Source organism: Hydra vulgaris, chromosome 10 (assembly GCF_038396675.1).
Source record: "Hydra vulgaris chromosome 10, alternate assembly HydraT2T_AEP".
Taxonomy (NCBI): Eukaryota; Metazoa; Cnidaria; class Hydrozoa; order Anthoathecata; family Hydridae; genus Hydra; species Hydra vulgaris.
The window spans coordinates 29817023-29837288 of NC_088929.1; the positions used below are offsets into that span (position 1 = coordinate 29817023).

A 20266-nucleotide genomic window follows, 5' to 3' on the forward strand; every position below is an offset into this window, starting at 1 on the left:
AAAAAAGAACGTCTCATTACAGAATCTATTTATTTTAGTTTTAATAACATGGAAAACTATGTAAACATGTGTTTTTATGAAGTAAACATTAGGGAACGTAATGTTTTTATCGTAATTAAAGAAAAAAAATTTGTGTTGATATTTTTTTAAATTTTATTTTCGTATATATATATATATATATATATATATATATATATATATATATATATATATATATATATATATATATATATATATATATATATATATTACAGTTAATTATATATGGGTGAATATATGTGTGACAGTATTGGTTGCCCTACTATTGTAGTGGAACAATCTAAGCAATTGCGCATCATTGCTGAACATAGATCTGCTGCCAAGGAAGAGGCAATCTGAAGTGTATAGGATGAGAATACAATTTTATCTAATAAAAAATTCTATTGGACTAAACTAGGCCTAAATATAACTCTTTAGCCTCTAAACTTATTCACTTATAATTTTTTAATTACTTTTTAAAGAACCTTAAATCGTTGGATGAGCTTGGTGCCAAGCTTGAAAAGACAGGCTACCATCTTAGCAGAAGTGCTTTTATGCTCGGTTGATGCCAAAATGGAGCAAATTGTTTGAAGGAAAGAGACACGTCCACATGGTTCCAGTAAAGTTGATGCAAGCCCAAAATTATTTTCATTCAAGTCCTGCGGATAATTCATTTTGTACAGCAACTATAAGGAATGTGGAAGAGGTTCCTCTTTTTTAAGCCCCAAGGATGTGTGCTTTATAAGTTAAGACAATAAAGCTTGCATCCAAATTGAAATCACCATTGCTAACAAACAAGCTCCTATATTAATGAATATGGAATATCAACTTTCTCCTCCTGATTGGGTCATTGCCGTTCATCTTGTCTCTCTGCGCAGGTATTTAAATCAAACCAGTTAGGCTTGGAAAGTTTGACGCAGTTTCCTATTTTGGTCCCACTTATTGCAGTCATTATTGATAATTTATGCTCACTGATTGGACGTTGATAGATTTCAGATGCCATTTTGTCTTCAATGTTGATTTGGCAGGATTGATTCTCCCTCATGATCATTATGAAACTCAGCTAGACTCTCTTGGTTGATCAGGTCTGATGGTTGATCAGTTTCCAATGGTGGTTGAGTATATTGATCCAGGCGGCAAGATAGAGCTTCATGCTCATCATCTCTTATCGATGAATCAGGAATAGTTTGCCTCTCATGTGCGCACCAGCCAATATTTCACGCAAATTGTGAATTGTGAGGATCCTGGGTGTTGTTCTTTCAAAAGGAGCTCTTATTTCAATACTATTCCCAGTCAATTTCTGCCTCCACTTATTCCAATCTGCCTGTCAGAAGATGGCATGAAAGCTGTAGCTGTTTCAGACGTCAACAGCAAGAATTGTTTTCCTTTTGTAATTTTTCTTATTGCCTCCAATATTCGAGCACCATTCCTTAATCATTGAAATCATTCTAACTTCATCCTTACGATCTGTTTTTTCCCTTTGTGCAATCAAGCTTGTCTCAGAGAATCTGTAAGAATTGTAACTTATACTTTGCCTCGCAAGTCATGTTAAAAAAGGTTAATGTCAACATTACTCATTCCAATTTTATTAACCAAATGGCTGTTACCCTTTTGCGAGTTAGACCTTTTTGCATTACTGCAAAGCGCAAAAGAGAGTTAATGGCCGTAATTGCGGTAGAAAAGAATGCAGCTTTTGCTAAATGGATCAATGAAGACAAAATCAAAACGAAGGGCTTTAATATTCGAAATGATGTGACTATTTCAGACAAATTGGACTGCCCTATTCTAATCATATCAGTTGACGATTTTTTTTTTCAAGTAGGCCTACAAGAACAAACAACTGAAACAATCGCGGAAATAACCAATAAGCTACTGAATGATATTCAAACACAGAAAAATGTAATTTGTGTGAAAAATTTCAATAAAAATGCTTAAATTAAGAACAGATTTTGTTTTAAAAAAAAAAGAGAGGGAGGGTAATTTAATGACATCTTATTTAAGGGGAACAACCAGTGACAAAGGGGAGGGAGTCAAAAGTTGTCTCAAAAATGGTGATGTTCTTTATGGATGGCCCCTTACTTTGAATTTATTTATAAAAAAAGCTTAAAATAATGCTAAAAAAGTAAAAAATAAAAGCTAAAATTGTAGTTTAATCATACTATATAATTTTTTTATAAATTTATTTTCTATTTATAATGTTCTACTAATTATTGTAATATCAAATAACATTAAACTTAAAGGCAAGGTAACTGAAGCATTATATGCAAGTTAACTGAGGGGTTATTTGCAAGTTAACTGAAGCATTATTTGCAAGTTAACTGAGGCATTATTTGCAAGTTAAATGAAGAATTACTTGCAATTTAACTGAAGCATTATTTGCAAGTTAACTGAGGCATTATTTGTAAGTTAACTGAGGCATCATTTGCAAGTTAACTGAGGCATTACTTGCAAGTTGAATAGTATTTTGTCATATAAATTTGATTCTTCAGTTTTTTTAGTTCAGAGCTACAAGATAAAAATTAACAAAATAAACTTTTTATTTGTCAATTAGTGTTTTTCTATTAAAATTTTTCAAATATCAAAAATAAAATAAAATGGTTTTTAAATTACTTCATTAAAATAAAAATGTATAATAAGAAAGTATTAAGTGTACATCGAATAAGTTTACATCAAATAATGTTTGTCTGTTTGATGTGAAGTCAATGTTTTGAAAAAAGAATTTAGCTATGTAATGAAAAAATAAAGATGTGTGAAGAATTTACGCAGAAAAAAGTGGTTTTACAAGAGTGTCTTGCTTGTAATTATCACTTTTTTTGCTTATTAATTACTAGAATATCTTTTTGGTTAAATTTGTTTGGAAATTGTGAGTCTAGATGTGTTTGATTTTAGATAACCATGCTATGCATACTGTATCAATAATAAACATATTTTTTAGTAGAAGAAGAATGTAGATTTAAGTTAAGTTTTAATTTAAATTAATTTTAGTTTTAAAGATAAATAGTTTTTAAGACTTAAAACATTTTACCATTATATTTTAAATATTTTAGTAAGAATCATTTTTTTAATTGTTAGTAATGTAATCATTTCGTGATTTTAGTTTTTAACCTAAATCTTTTAAAAATGAATACATTTTTGCAAGAGTAAAATTAAAACATTTAAGTGTTTAAAATTTAAAAAAATAGTCCTGATTACTTTTACAGTTTATCAAGAAATCAGAAAATGTTTACCATCCTAATAATTCAAAATAATGTATCAAATTTTTCTACATTATTCCTACATTTCTGACATTATTTAAAGTTTATTAAAAATATTTCTACATTTCTGACATTATTTAAAGTTTATTAAAAATATTTCTACATTTCTGACATTTAAAGTTTATTAAAAGTATTTCTACATTTCTGACATTATTTAAAGTTTATTAAAAATATTTCTACATTTCTGACATTATTTTACATTAGTTCTGACATTATTCTCATATTCTTCTTCTTTTGAACAAAAAAAAAACATTAACTGAGTGTGAAAACAACATAAGGGAACATTAAATAAACAATGGAAATAAATATAACAATATAGTTATTTAATTTGTCTTATTTATTTTGATTTTTTTTTTATAATATGTTTTACAGCTTCTGATTTTGAAGTTGGAGAATGCTGGGGTTATAATCGTTTCTTTCGACTGGATTTGTTAGTAAGCCAATCACATTTATACTTTTGCTATTGCTTCTAAAAAAATGTTATTGTAAATTGTACTTTAATTCTAGACAAAGAATAAATATTTAAAAAAATATATTACAAAGAATAAATATTACATAAAGGTATTGAAATATAGATTACCGTTTTTTTTTTTTTTTTAAGGCTAACGAAGGTTATTTAAATATAGAAAGTGACAATATCTTGTTGAGCTTTCAAGTCCGTGCTCCTACTTTTCATCAGAAGTGTCGAGATCAGCAATGGTATTTTATAAAAAGTTTTAAAATTTTTAAATATTTTTGTATACAAAAAAGTTTTAAATTTTAACTCATATTGCAATATTAATAATTTAAAAAATATGAAAGGACTAGAAGCAAAAAATTTTATTTATAAATGATTATAAATGAGATATAGGAAACTGAAAATCTTAAAAACTTTGGGTTTTTTTAGGCATATTTCATACTTAGAGTCACAATCAAAGCAATACATTGCACAAGTTAATGAATTAAAAGATAGATTAACTATTGAGCTTTCAAGAAATCATTGTGCTGCAGTAACAGCTTCTGCTGTTATGTCAGCACGTGTACAAGCTGCAGGCGGTAAGTTTTGAAAAAAATACTAGTCTGAGTATTATTATAGTATATTATTGTTGAATTTTTTTGTTAAAACATTTTTTTTTTAAATTTTATTTTTGTTGTTGTTGTTTTATTTCACAATTTGTCTAATAACTGAATGTCTAAAATTTGCCTTTTATGATCATCATAGTTGCATTAATGTTGACTAGTAAATTGAACAAACAAGAAGTTATTTTAAGAATATGAAAATCTTAACAGTAATTATAGCTGTTATAATGCATATATGTCCATATGCAAGTTTAATATTTAAAAAAATCAAAGTTTTCTTCTGGTAAAAAAGTTTTAAAAGATTTTAAAACCTACTTTTTAAAGTAGGTTTTTTAGTAACTCGTTCCAAAATTTTATTTGTTATATCACAAATTTTATTAAATAACCTTTTATTTAAAAACAAGTTGTGTCTAGGTTAAAAGTTTAGAATTACATTCGTATTACATTAAAACAGAAAAAAAAAATGTTTTTTAATCAGCATTTGTACACACTACATGTAGCTATTAGCACTAAAATATAATAGAAAAAATCATTTTTTGTTGTATTTAAATTATTTCTTGGATAATCACGAAATTATGTGCCCAGCTTTGCGAGAGAGTTTTACCATTTGGCAAACCAATTCACAAAAATGTCTGTACTTGTGTTTAAAACTTAGAACAGAAGTAAAGACATTTTGAGCAAGTAAAATCCATTTGTTTAAGCAAGCACTTATTGCAATTTTAGTGTATATTTTGTGGACCCTGTTGATTTGTCTTCAGCCGTGGTTGGCGCTGTGAATCTTGTTTTTATATTTTTATAAGCTTTGACTTTTTAGATTGCTTCTACCAAAATAAACAGTTTTTTAACATCTGGTTTGTCAGTATGCTTCTCTATGCATCGATCTAAAAGTGTAGCAAATTTTTTAACATTGGAAATGTAAATTTTTTTCTGAAATCTAGCAATTTATGAATTATCATTTTGATCAAGTTATGCAGTGTGCTTAAAACAGCATTGCTGCTTTAGCATGTTATAGCAGCATTGCATATAAAGTTTCAGGGATTCCATCATTTAATAAGCAAAACATGAAAAACAAGACCAGATCAGTTTTACAATGTTTACTAATAGTCTCAAACAAAATAGATAAAAAATGCTTTTGTCAAATTAATGATTTTAATAGACTTTTCTGTACTTTGTCATTTTTGATAGAAGACAAGCATAAACTGCAATAGTGTTTATTATTATCGATAATATGTTGCTGCTTTTTAATTTGTCTATAACCAGTTATTGACTTTGATTTTAATGTCCACCTTTATTAACAATATTAATAGCATTAATAGCATTCTTTATCAACAATGTTAGATTTTCAAGCAAAATCGAGCAAAATTAACTGTTTATTTCAAATGACTGCAAATTGTTTATTTCAAATGATTGCACACTGTTTGTTTCAAATTGTAAACTAAGTTTTGCAACTATTTCAAATAACTTGTTGGATTTTACATTGTCCTTTTTAAATGAAATACTAATTATTTTATTTTATTTTTAACAACTTTAGGTAATTGTAACACTGCCTCCACTTAGCAGTAACTGCACTAAAATGCTTCAAATTGCTAGTACTCAACTTAACTTGCTCTGAAGATTAGCTATAGCACTTAAATTCATCATTAAGAGTTTGAATGATCTAAGTATTTTTATCATCATCATAATTATCATTGTCATCAGAACCCAAATTTGAATATTCAAAAAATAATTATTAGAGCACTATTATTAAACTATTTTTAGTTTTGTTTAGATTTCAATTTTATAGCAAAGTTGTTAATTTATTATAGATTTGAGTTTTATTTCATTATTGGAGCAATCTATTGATCAAAGTTTAGAAAATGAATCACTTGTTCCGTGTCCTTTAAAAGATGGTGCCAAACAAGTATCTCAAAGATTGGTTAGTAAAAGAGAAAGCTCAAATGGAAAAAGGAATTCAGCGTCATTTGAAAAACAGCCAAGTTAGTAGTTATTTTTTTTTTATACTTAGAGTCACAATCAAGAAGTTTTTTTTTTTATTTAAATAATGATTTATCTAATATTCAAGCAAGCTTTCAAAAAGAAATTTCTTCATCTGATGGAAGTGATGTTGATGAAGATAACCCCTATGAGGTTAATTATCTCACTATATTGTAAAAATATAATTTTAATACTTTCTTTATTTTTTATTTCTTTTAATTTTCTTTATAGATATTGTTATAAAATAATTGTTATATTTATAATTAAAAATTAGACTTAATTTAAGCGAATAAAAATTAAACTTAATAAAATATTAATAATCAATAGAGTTCAAATAACTTTGTAGGATCTTGAAGATCAGTCAGACACAAGTGATGGAACTATTGAAGAAAACGACGATTATCTGCATGAAGGAGAGCATGATGTTCAAGATGAAGAGAGGTGTAATATGAATGATGTAGATGAGCAGCAACAGCATGATCCTGTTCGTTTTCTTAATGATCTAAGTTTAAATGAACAAAGTCTGTTATCAATTGCTCCTTCAACAGCCATGCTTGACCATTCGATTTCCACAATGACAAATCACAGTTTCAGTTGTGTAGATCCCGAAGAGAGGGCTTTACTTGAGTTACTAGAAATAGAAGAGAAAGACACTAGTTTAATAAATCCTGACTTTCGCTTATACCCGAACAGTTCAATTAATACTTCTAAAATATTGGGCAGCTTGTTTAGTTCAGTTGCTTACCAAAACTATTACCATGAATTTCAATCTCCTGATGAAGAGCATAACAATATTGATCTTGATGTTAGGTCTGACGATCAAAAGAGATTGGAATTTAATAAAAGATTTTTGAACAAAAGTGAATTTAATTTCACATTAGCTAACATAAAAAAAGCAGTCAGTAGTAAGTCTTGCATTTTGTATACTTTTATTTGTTTTGAAAAATACATGTACAAATATTCATATAGCATAATGATATAAGAATAGGTAAAAGTACTTTAAGTTTAAAAAAGTTTTTAACTTTAATTTTTTAACTGTAGATGCTCTTCAATTATCACCAAACTGCTCATCACATGAGAGATCTGAACATAGTAGTTTTCTGTATGCATCAGACAGTAACTTAAACAATGTGTTCAAAGGCAAGTTTAACATCTATATATATATATATATATATATATATATATATATATATATATATATATATATATATATATATATATATATATATATATTTATATATATATATATATATATATATATATATATATATATATATATGTATGTATATATGTATATATATATATGTATATATATATATATATTTATTTTATTTCAAAGTTAGTATAAAGTCCATATAAATACAAGTGTACATTAAATAACCCATGTCCTAAAATGTTTATATTGAAGAGTACAAAAACAGTTATATGTACATATTGTAGTGTAAATGTAATCTAAACCAATGAAGAAGAACTACATCAGGCTCCTCTATGTTGACACACTTAAGCCGCACAAACCAGCTGGTCATGAAAGCTATGATACAAATTTTTTAAAGAAATGTACAGAAGGTGAGTCAACTGCTTCCTGTGAAATAGCGTTCCATTATTTTGTTACTCTATTTGTAAAAAGCTTTTCTCGTTCATTGCAACCTTTGATTAGTTGAGGCAAAAGTTGCTGATTGTGTTCATGGAGATTATAGTTTATTGTTGAATTTAGTAGGGTTTGAGAGAAATGAAAGTTGATTTCATCAATCTTGTGAGTAAATTTGAACTGTTGGATTTGGTTACCTCTTTTCCTGCGATGCTTAAGTGATGTTAGTTTCAGCATTTGTAATATTTTTTCACATGGTCGATGTTTTATCTCAGATATTGTTTTTGTTACACGCCTTTGGTCTTTCTTTATCATTGCAATATCTTTTTTTAGGTAAGGTGAACAAACCTGTACTAAAAAATCTAGATGTGGACAAATGTATGCAAGGTACAGTGTTTTCCATAAAAATAGTCTGTGGCAGCAAAAAGCTTTTTGGAGACAATTAAGCATTTGGTTTGCAATTGAGACTGCTGTTTGGACTTGAGTTTTGACCTTTAAGTCATCGGAACATTAATCCCAAGGTCTTATTCAACTATCATTTCTTTCAATGTACAACAGGTTCCATTTGACTGTTTCATTTTGTATGAGTGTTTTGATTTGTTAATGTGTCCCACATGCATAACTCTGCATTTATTGGTATTAATTTATTGGTATAAAGGCATTAGCCACCTGTGTGACCACTCAACTATTTCATCTATGTCAACTTGAAGAAGGATGGTATCTTGCAGGGATTTGATGACTCCAATAATTTTACCATCATCGACATAAAGTTTTATATGGTGTACAATGTTGTCTGGCAAATCATTAATGAATAAGATAAAAACCAGTGGACCAAGAACCAAGTCCTGTGACACACCACTAATTACTGGAACCCACTTAGATGTTAATCTGTCTAATGAAACTCTCTGTAGCCGACCAGTTAACCATTTTTCAATCCATTTTAGCAGGGTGTCACTAATGCCATAAGCTCACAGTTTGTGTTACAAACGCCTGTGTGGGACTTTGTCAAATTTTTTGGCAAAGACTGTATAAATAACATCTATGGGAAACCCTTGGTGCATTCCTTGTGTTAGTATGTCATGTCCTTCCAGAAGATTTGTAACACACCCTCACTTAGGAACAAAACCATGTTGAGCTTTAGATATAAGATTTTGTGTTGTGCAAAATTTCATTGTATGATCATGTATGAGACTTTCCATGACTTTGAAGACTATAGATGTTAGTGATATTGGTCTGTAATTTGATGGTTGCAGTATATATATTTATATATATATATATATATATATATATATATATATATATATATATATATATATATATAAATGTGCCCATATTTTTTTCTATTTATTTTAAATAAAATTTTAAAAAGCATTTAGATACTAGCTCAGTTTTTTTATTTATCTTTTTCTTTAAAGTGAATATATATATATATAAATATATATATATATATATATATATATATATATATATATATATATATATATATATATATATATATATATATATATATATACCAATATACTGATGCCAGTCGACAAAAAAAGGCTGATACTGATGCTGCTACTAATTAATTTACCGAGTACAAAAATAATCAGTAGTAAAAAACTAAATAATACAGGTCAGGTCAGGATCAAGATTATCAGTATCACCCATTGCCTTGTAATTTTGACTTAAAATACACCCTGCTTTGCGGTTCTTGGTTGAGTTTAGATGAGAGATGTCTTGATAAAAATTTTTGTCTTGGGCAGATGTTAAAATTGGGCTACTGCTTTGTAGAAATCTTCCTTGTAAAAACTTTGAGGATAAACAGAAATTTTTTTGTAGGCCGGACTTGCACTCCTTTTTCATCGATATGCTGGCATACATTTAATCCTGCTTTAAATTGTTTCCTGACTTTGATGAACGCTGGATCATCTTCACCCCAGTGTTGTTTCTTATCTGTATTAATGATCTTCCTAATTATCTTACTCCGAAAGTGGCTCGATGAGTGCTAGATGAGGCTACCATGTACATTGTTCAAAAAATTTTAACTATAGTCCTATATTTTAATAAGAAAAAGCAGTCAACCTTGAATGTGATACTTCTTCAACGACAGCATGGTGTTTCTGCTTTCTCCTCATGTTTTCAAAAACTCTTGTTCTACCTAAAATCAATCTCATGTGACTCATTTTTTAGCAAAGTTGTATCCTTTTACATTAACTGTTCCTCCATGCTCAAAAATCTTTTATGAATCTAGTTTTTCACTTCAAATACAATACGAAGTCCTGTCTTCATCTTTCCTTTACTCATGCAGTTTACATTTTTTAAAGTCAGTTACAAAATAGGTAAATCGATAAAAAAAATGGTCAATGTTAATAATGATACCAATTGTGCAAAAAGTGGCCAATTAAGCTGACACCAAATAATCAGTGCATCGCTAATTATTCATGTGTGTATATTTCAATTTTTGCCTCCACAATATTATCGCTATGTTGCTGCATAATTGTAAATATACAAATGATTTTAAAAGTAATTACTTTATAATAATTTTGGTTATTTGTTATAAGTTATTTTAAATAATTTTAATTTTAGATAGTAAGCAAGAGTCTGCTAACACTGAATCTTTCGTTTCGTTAGATCTTGGTGGTGTAAAGCTTCGACGACCTACCAACACAAATTGTAAAAGGTCAATTTGATACTTCTTTCTATTACTTGATACTTTGATACTTTCTATTACTTTTTGCTCATTAGTTGCTATAACATAATTGCAGGTGCATTTTTTGTTTTGATTTTGGATTTGCTATACAGCAAAAAACTTGCCTCTAGTAGTAGAGTACCTAAGGATAACGGAAGAATATTGGATAAAAAAAGAATATTATAAGTTTGGAGCTAGCACATTATGATTATTTGAAAAAATATTTGCTTTTTATTATTTTCTAACAAATGAAATAAAATCAAACAAATAAACAAAGTATTGTAATTGAAAATAAATGAAATAAGAAATCGTTTTTTTTTTGTTATTAACAAGTAATCTTTCCCAATATTTAAAATTGTTAATCATAAAGAAATATATTTCTTTACTTTTTGTTAATTTCTGACAGTACGATTTCATGAGTACGATTTGCTTAAAAAACTTGTGTTTGTATTTCAATTACTGGATCTATTACTTTCAAAAAATCAATGGGCAGAAATCTTGCCGGTTTTGTCACTTTAAATAAATGTTTTGCTAACAACACAGGCACATGATTTTGAAAAAAAAGAGAAACTAAGATTTTGTATTCATCTTTTGGATTTTCAAAACTTAAATGCAATTGTAAAATTCTATTTGCAGTTGTTAACTACCTTTAATGTGACATGGCTTCAGGTTCCCTAACAAATAAATCTTCACAACAACTACCTGATTTAATAGCAGAACTTATATTAAACTTCTGGAATTTCACAATCATTACTAACAAACTTTACCTCTGATAACTTTTCACACTTATCAAGCAGCATGCTGATCTGACCACTAAACAATTTTGGATGTAATAGCAATTCGTTGAAGTGTCGCAGGCAAACTCCTCACTGCAGTGGTCTTTTTACATATTTTTTTAATTGTGTAAATGACACCAGTTTTCCATCCCATGTTAGTAACAGTGCCATCATATCTATTACATCCAGTTCTTGAAATAAAAATCCTGCTTCATTTAAATATGAAATAATGCTTTTGGTATTATTTTCAGCAGACCCAGTAGGAGGTGAGATATGACCATACACTGAACCTGATTATTGTAAATTTAAGTAATATTTCTCTTTTATGGTTCTTTTAAACCATTTTGATTTTTTTTACTACTAAAGTTTTGTCCTTCTTGCCATCAAAATACAGTCCATGAATTGGGCTATGCTTTTTCTTGCTTTGCATTTGAAGTTGTGAACAGTTATACCTTTTTGCTCTTCTAATTTTTTTTTGTCTACAACAAGTCTGTTATCACAATTGGTTACAATACCAAAATCTTGCAAAACACTTTTTTTATCTTTTCTGTCAATATTTCCAACTTTACCAATACCATTCTTTGGAAGTAGAAAAGTTTTAGTTCAATGATGAATATATTTTTTTCTTTTTCACACTTTCAGGTGATTGAAACAGAACACTTGCATTCACAAATTTTGGTGACCATTTTACATTTGCAATCTAATGTTATTTTACACTTACACAACGATACATCAAACAATAACGGTGGTTGTTTTTTTTAATCTTCAGCGTTAGTCAACAGTGGGTTTTTTTTAATCTTCAACTCTCTTATTGAACTTTATGTTTTGCCTTAACACGTTTGAAGGGTTTGATAAGATTACAATCATGTTATACATTTATTAACTGTCATGTTATCCATTTAACAACTCTGTAAAACATTATTCTGGGTATTGAAGCTTTATCAAAGGCAGGTTTAACTTGTTGCACAACACTATATGAAACATAATAAACTTAACTGACTTATTGTTTTATTTCAAAGCAAGTTTGTAATTTTCATAAAACCAACACTTTAAAACATCAATTAGATAATCAAGCAATCAACAGTTAAATTTGCTAGGAGTAATTTTTTTTAAGACAGTTATGAAAGGTTGGTTAATATTATCCAATAATCAAAACAAAAATATATCAAAACGAGTTGTTGTTGCAAGAAACACACCAAGTTTGCAGTGCATTGGAATACTGCAAACTTTTTTACAAAATTTTAAGAAACGAATATTTCTTTAAATATTTATATATTTAATCGAAAATTTAAAAAAAAATTTTTCGGCCCACCCTAATATATATATATATATATATATATATATATATATATATATATATATATATATATATATATATATATATATATATATAATATACGTATTAATAGTAAGATCATAAACATATATATGTAATATACATATATATGTATGTTTACTTTATTATAATAGGGAGCAAAAAACTGTTGAAACTCGATTAAATAAAGCAAAATCTACAGCAAGTTGCTTGGAAAAAGAGTTTCAAGGTTGTTATATTTTTTCAATTATTTAAGTTTTCAAAAATTAAGCTCTGATTTAATAGGGTAAGTTAGCTGCTTACTTAAAATGTTTTTTTTTTTTTTTTTTTTTTTTTGCTGCTTACTTGGAATGTTTGCATCCCCTGTATAGTATAGGTTATGTTTTATAGACTTTTTTGTTTGTTTTTTTCATCCATTGCTTGAACTTTTTCCATCGTTTCAGCTTCAGTGACAGCTTCTTCAATTCTTACATTGTTTCTTTTAGATTTGTGGATATGTTTATCTAAGACTTTGTTGCATAAATGTTTTCACTTCGGTATTTGAGGAAGTAAACACTTAATGTGTACTTATTGTCATTTAATGCAACAATGAATTTTCATTTATTGCCACATAATTGATTATTATTTTATTAATTTTTTACCGACTTATATAGAATATTACTTTTTTTAGTTTTTTTTAAATAACTTTGTATTATTTCAACACAATAAAATAAAAACATCCAGAATAAAAAACTTGAACCGTATTTTGAAAGTCTTCAAAACTAGTTTATTATTTACAATTTACAAAGTTTTAAATTAGTAAATAATGGTTTTTTCAAATTGATGCACCAAAAACCCTTTTACTTTCACAAAAATGTCATCAAACAAAGACATTTTTAACGTGTTCTGATAGATGTAGTTCTGCTCTATATTGATCTGTTTTTACATTATGATATTTCTTAATACTTTTTTTAAAATAAAATTTAAGTAAAAGTGACGGGCTTAAAATAGTAATCGAAAAATACACTTGCTAATTTTAATAATAAAACTTGATATAAAATTACTTTATTATTGATTATTCTCGCAGGTTTGGAAAAACGGACATCGCAACTTTTATCAGACTTGAAAACTTCTGCTGAAAAATCTCCAAACGAAAGAACTTTAAATAATGATTACGAATCTGATTATTCATCAGACATACAAAAAAACAATGACCCTTACCACCCTGAAGGTTTTATAGCATCTTTTTTTGCTTTTTTTATTTGAGATTTTTATTCAAGCGTAACACAGACAAAATCTTTTATTAAAGATATTGTCAGTGTTACATAAGAAACTATAATAAAGACTGTTGTCTGATTTCCCTTACTTTTATTTGTATTAGGGGTGTCAGCTCTTACTGACACCGATTGGATTGTTGATTTTGCTAATCCAACAGACGATTCCACAGGTAATTCGTTTTCTTACTGATGTTTTAAGTTATATTTTGTGTTAATTCAACTTGCATATTAGCAATTTTTAAGCAAGAAAAAATTAATTTCTTCATTAATTTCTTAATTTGTTCATTGTTATTGTAGTTATTAAGTAATTAGTTTTAAATTTTTTTCAAATAATTAGATAAATGAATGGTTACGATACCGTCAAAATGCGGTTACAACGTAATCGTCAAAATGCGTGCACTTAATTGTACTTATTTTGTACGTTACGGTATTTTCGTATGCTGCTCGTTAGAATAACAAAGAAATGCAGACAACAAATGCTAACAAAAATCTACGCCAAATAATATAATTGCTCTATTTAACATTTATTTATTACAATTTAAATAACTTTATTAATAAACAATTAAATATTTTACAAATAAAAGTGTTCAATTTTTTCTTTTTTAAAACTCAAAATTATCTCATAAAAATATTATAGGTTGTTTATTTTTTTTTAAATTTGTATATAATATTCTTGTACTTTTTATTCTCACAATTAAAAAACATTTAATAAAGATAAAGTATAAAGTTTTTAATTTAGTCACTTAATAAGTTTCCTTTGAAAAAAACAAGTAATAGTTCCGTTATTTTAGTCGGATTGTTTCGTAAAAAAATCTGATTCCTAAAGAATAATTTATCTATGTTATTAACTTATAATTTCTTTCTCTAAACGAATATATGTTATATTCATTTCAAGTAATTTAACCTTTCCCACTTTTATTTTATACAATTTATTTTATCATTTTATAGGGTTGGTTCTATTTTTTTTTAAGTCAGCCACTTCCACCCAGTGGGTTGTTAAATGTTTAATATTAGATAGGAGAAAGACTGGCAATCATGTTTAAACGATTGCTGTCAAATAGGCGTTGTCGTGAAACGAAGTGAATAATATTTACTTGTTTTGTATTAGTTTTTGTAGTGTTTTTTTTTTGTTTTTGTTTTTTTTTAAAGCCAAAGTTATTGTAAATGTTCTTTTGGCTGTTTTGTTCATAAATTAGACAATTAGTTTTAAAACATTCTTTTTGCTTTTTTTATTTACTTTTTACAAAGAAAGTTGTTGGTCGTATGAAAAAAAAAATAATTGTTATCACTCCAGTCAAAATTGACTTAGTATTTCTAGTCAGTTTTTTTAATAGTTGCCATTTTTCAGGATCTAAAGGATGGTTATTGAAAAAAAAGACTTATTAGGTAAGTTGGCAGAATTTTAACGGGGATAATCGGCTCATTGTGTTTACTATAAAAAAAGAAAATTTTTAATTTGTTAAATTTTTGACTTAAAAAAATTTATTTTTAAAGAATTAATTTTTTATTAATTTTTTGACAAGCAGCTGTGGCACTGGTTAGAGTTCTGGCTCTGAACCAAGAGGTCCAGGTTTGATGCCGGTGTCATAAAATATAAATTCCTCATTATAAAATTTCCCCAAGGCCGAAGCATACTTTCTGGGGGAAAAATTAATTCAAAATTATATTTCCCCCGTATATTTTGAAATAATATTTCCTCGTATAATTTTTTCCCCTTTCTGCAAAATAAACTTTCCTTCGCGGCATTTTTTCCCCCTTAATATATACTTAAATATTTACTTTAATATATACAAATTGCGCATCAAGGTGTTATAAAATAGATCATTTTAAATAATAGATTAATTATACTGAAATAATAGATTAATTATATTGAAGTTTTAAATTTTTGGTTTCAAGAGAAGGTTATTTGTCTGAAAAAAATATTGCTGAATGTATGATAATGTATTATTATATATGTGTATTATTGATTGTAAAACATGGTGGATGGAGTGCTAAGGTGTGGGGCTGTGTTGGTTGGAATGCCATAGGTGACACTGTAAAAATAGAGGGAATAATGACAAAAGCAGTTTACTTGGGCATTCTAAAAGTCATGCTATTCTTTCAAGAAATCGGGTTAATGCAAAGTCATTTGTTTTTTTAGAAGAAAATGACATATTCTTCAGAACATTGTATAAGTTATTTGACTGAGTTTGAGAACGATCAAAAACTGAATAAAATGATTTAGCCTCCCCAATCATCTCTCCTATCAGATTTTTATGGGAGGAATTAAAAGTAATGTCAAAAACTAATATCTAATGGTGCATAATATGTTGAAAAAACTTTAGTATCATAATATAACTTCGAAAAATTGGACAAGTCGTCAAGTATAATATAAGTATATTACATATACTCTTTACGCACTGAACGGACGTGTTTCAAGAGCAAGAAAAAAAATGGCGAAAATTACGATTGCACAAATGAAAGAATGTATGGATTTACACGAGAATACTATACTGAAAATTTTTAATGACAAAATAGAACGACTTGAGGCAAAAATATTTATTATACAGGAAGAAAATAAAGTTTTAAAAACTGAAGTATGCGAACTAAAAAAGTCGATGGAATTTATAAACGAAAAGTATGAACGTGTGTTGACTGAAACTAAAAAAAACTTACCGACATCTAACGAACAAAATAAAAACATTAAAATATATGAAAACGAAGATATTATTAAAGATAAAATGGCAGAGCTTGAGGATCGAAGTCGCCGAAATAACCTCAGAATAAATGGTATCGATGAAAGCATAAATGAAATTTGGGAACAAAGTGAAAAAAAAGTTCAGGAGATTTTGAAATCTAAACTTGGTTTTGCAACTGACTTTAGCATTGAGAGAGCACATAGAGTTGGAAAGAATCGGACTGATGAAAAAAGCAGAACTATTATCGTTAAGTTTTTGAACTACAAAGACAAAAGCATGATACTGGAAAACTACGTGAAGATGAAATTATGGAATCAACACCTATGCATAAACGAAGATTTTAGCGAGCGAACGAATGAAACAAGAAAGAGACTTTTTATAGAAGCAAAAGAACTACGATCAAAGGGTAAGTTTGCCAAAGTCATTTATAATAAACTAGTTTCACGAGATTTTTAAATTTAAACAGAAATTCTTTTTTTAAATATTTTTATGCTAATAATACTTTTAAAATGGATTCAAACAATTTTGAATCAAAATTTTTTAATTTTTCTCATACAAATAATTTTGAAACTGACGAAAAATTTTATCAAGATCTAAACAATTTTTTTAATACAGGTGCTCAACAAAGCAACCCTTTTTATTTTTATAACAATAAAAAAAAAGAGTTTCTGGAGCGGGATCGTATTGATGTTATTCATTTCAATATAAGAAGCTTAAAAAAAGCTTTGAAACATTTTGCAATAACTTGGAGGAAACTTCAAATATTTTTAACATAATATGTGTGACAGAAACGTGGTGCAGTTCTGATGATGCTACGTCAAACGCAAATCTCCACCTTTCAGGCTTTAATATAATCCCACTCGCGCGTAAAACAAATAAACGAGGGGGTGGTGTTCTTATTTACTTAACCACAAGCTTGTGATTTATTATCAGGCCTGACATGAGTACTTCCGATGTCGATAAAGAGGTTTTAAAGATTGAAATTACAACCAAAAATAATAAAAATATACTTTTGAGTTGTTGTTATCGCCCACCTTCAGACGTAATTGAACAATTTAATAGTTTTTTAATTACTGATATAATAAAAAAAGGTTTTCAATAAAAGAAATTAAATTACATAATTGGTGATATGAATTTAGATTGTTTTGAATATCACTCAAATAAAAATATCAAAAAGTTTTATAATGACTTGTTTGAAAATGGAGCAATTCCTTTAATAAATAGACCAACAAGGGTAACTGCAACATCTGCCTCGTTCATAGACAATATCATAACAACTGACACATCTTATAATTTACTAAAAACAGGAATAATTAAAAGTGATACCTCGGATCATTTTCCTATTTTTTTTATCTATAAATATTAATACAGATTCGATATTACATGAAAAACAGGTCATTATCAAACTTTATCAAACATTAACAAATTAATGATAAAAATATTTTATCATTTAAGGAACAATTATCCTTAATAAACTGGAATTCAGTAAGTAATTTGTCAAAGGCAAATAATATGTATAATGCATTTTTTAAAGTTTTTTATGAAGTTTATGATGTAAACTTCCCAAAATGTAAAATTAATAAAACAAAAAAAAGTTTAAAATCACCATGGGTAACAAAAGACCTTAGAAAATCCTCAAAAATAAAACAAAAACTATATATTAAATACCCAAAAACAATTGAAAGCAAAACACTCTATAAAACCTTTACCAAACTATTTGAAAGTAAAAGAAAAAACCTTAAAAGAAATTATTACAGCGACTTATTTGATAAATATAAAAACGACTATAAGCGAAAATGGCAACTTATTAATGAAATCACTTGTAACAATAAAATGAAAATATGCTCTTTGCCAAAGGCAATTAAAATAAATACTGACATTTTTTATAACCCTACCATAATAGCAAACGAAATAAACAAGTTCTTTGTATCAGTTGGACCAAACTTAGCCAAAAACATCCCCATAATTAATAATTCAATCAATTCAAAAAAAGATTTGACTTCCCCTGCAATATCTTCTCTAAATAAATTTAAAGTATCTTTTGATGAATTTGAGATTGCTTTCAAAATGCTTAAGACTAATAAAGCAATTGGTCCAGACGATGTAAACGGGAATATTGTTATTGGTTCATATGACATAATTAAAAATATTCTCTTTAGGGTCTTTACGTGCTCAATAAACCAAGCAGTATTTCCCGACAAACTCAAAATAGCTAGAGTTACCACAATTTTCAAAGGAGGAGAACTTACAAACCTCAGTCATTATCGCCCAATATCAGTTCTCCCAGTTTTTTCAAAAATTCTAGAAAGAATATTATATAATAAAATTTTTAACCACTTATCAGAAAACAAAATATTATATAATAACCAATATGGATTTAAAAAAAATGATTCTGCAGAACATGCAATACTTCAACTAACAAGAAATATTGGTGATTCATTTGAAACATCGCAATACACATTAGGTATTTTCATAGATCTATCGAAAGCTTTCGATACTATAGATCATGAAATTCTTTATAACAAACTAGAACATTATAGAATCACTGGAAATACTTTATTATTACTAAAGAACTATTTAACTAATCGTAAACAGTTTATTCAAACAGACTCATCATTATCATCAAATTTATTAAATATAACTTGTGGAGTGCCACAAGGCTCAATACTAGGCCCATTGCTGTTCCTGATATACATCAATGATCTCTACAAAGCCTCAAACTTAATGACAATTATGTTTGCGGATGACACTAATCTTTTTTTAACCAGCAATGATCTAAAAATATTATTTAGAAATATGAACACTGAGTTTATTAAAATCTCTGACTGGTTCAAATCAAACAAATTATCAATTAATATAGAAAAAACTAAATGGATGCTTTTTTACCCAAATTCAAAAAAAAAATTAATTCCAAGTATTACGCCACTTATTTTTGTTGACAATATTGAAATAAAGCGAACAAAAATTACAAAATTTTTAGGCATTTATATTGATGAAAATCTTAAAAGGAAACACCACGTTAACAACCTAAACAAAAAAATTGCTAGAACTATAGGAATATTATATAAATCAAGAAGTTTCTTAAATAAACATACTTTAACTCAATTATATTATTTCTTTATTCACTGCCATATTAACTACGCTAACATTGCTTGGGGTAGTGTGAACAAAAGTATACTAGAACCTCTTCATCGTCAACAGAAACACATTGCACGTCTTATAAACTTTAAAGACCGTTTTACTCATGCCAGGCCTCTCTTACTTGAAATGAATATTTTAAATATATATCAGCTAAACGTTTATAATATTTTATGTTTTATGTATAAATGTAAAACCAACGATTTCCCTTCTTCCTTTCATAATCTATACTCAATAAAAGAATAAAACAAGTACAATCTACGAAATGATAATTCTATTCGACTACAATTTTTGCATACAAATTTTGGTAAATCTTGTGTTTCTTTCCGAGGAGCCTTTCTTTGGAATAAAATAGTTTTGAAACATTTTGACTTTTCTCATAAATGGACTTATACCTCTTATAAAAGGAAACTTAAGAAAATCATTTTGTCTATTGATAATATACTTTTATACTTTTAATAAGAAATTTATTTGAAAATTTCTATTTTTTATTTAAATTATGTTTTTCTTCTAATATTGTTAAACACAGTTTTTTT

The 20266-nt window shown here is 27.5% G+C and overlaps 2 protein-coding genes across 2 annotated transcripts in view; both read left to right on the top strand.

The window, feature by feature from the left end:
* Window positions 1–14633, top strand: part of LOC100197314 (E3 ubiquitin-protein ligase TRIM37) — an 88179-nt gene extending 73546 nt beyond the window's left edge. The window contains exons 17-28 of the mRNA XM_065807743.1: window positions 3645–3706; window positions 3874–3971; window positions 4159–4307; window positions 6137–6307; window positions 6394–6458; window positions 6652–7210; window positions 7347–7445; window positions 10465–10558; window positions 12814–12887; window positions 13725–13868; window positions 14019–14084; window positions 14252–14633. Of these exons, the coding sequence (XP_065663815.1) occupies window positions 3645–3706; window positions 3874–3971; window positions 4159–4307; window positions 6137–6307; window positions 6394–6458; window positions 6652–7210; window positions 7347–7445; window positions 10465–10558; window positions 12814–12887; window positions 13725–13868; window positions 14019–14084; window positions 14252–14259 (1589 nt within the window). The 3' untranslated portion in view covers window positions 14260–14633. The remainder of the gene's footprint in view (window positions 1–3644; window positions 3707–3873; window positions 3972–4158; window positions 4308–6136; window positions 6308–6393; window positions 6459–6651; window positions 7211–7346; window positions 7446–10464; window positions 10559–12813; window positions 12888–13724; window positions 13869–14018; window positions 14085–14251) is intronic.
* Window positions 14634–16346: 1713 nt separating this feature from the next.
* LOC136086264 (uncharacterized) lies at window positions 16347–19976 on the top strand. Its single transcript, XM_065808551.1, has 3 exons — window positions 16347–16998; window positions 17732–17826; window positions 18048–19976. Exons 1-3 carry the CDS (start codon window positions 16347–16349, stop codon window positions 19974–19976), a joined length of 2676 nt encoding a protein of 891 aa, XP_065664623.1.
* The last annotated feature ends 290 nt before the right edge of the window (window positions 19977–20266 follow it).

Bases quoted from the DNA above. Each gene is read 5' to 3' on its own strand.
- LOC136086264 (XM_065808551.1), top strand. From the start codon at position 16,347: ATGGCGAAAATTACGATTGCACAAATGAAAGAATGTATGGATTTACAC. The intron at 16,999-17,731 runs GTAAGTTTGCCA...ATATGAATTTAG, and splicing joins AAAAGAACTACGATCAAAGG to ATTGTTTTGAATATCACTCA. The intron at 17,827-18,047 runs GTAACTGCAACA...TTATCATTTAAG, and splicing joins TAATAAATAGACCAACAAGG to GAACAATTATCCTTAATAAA.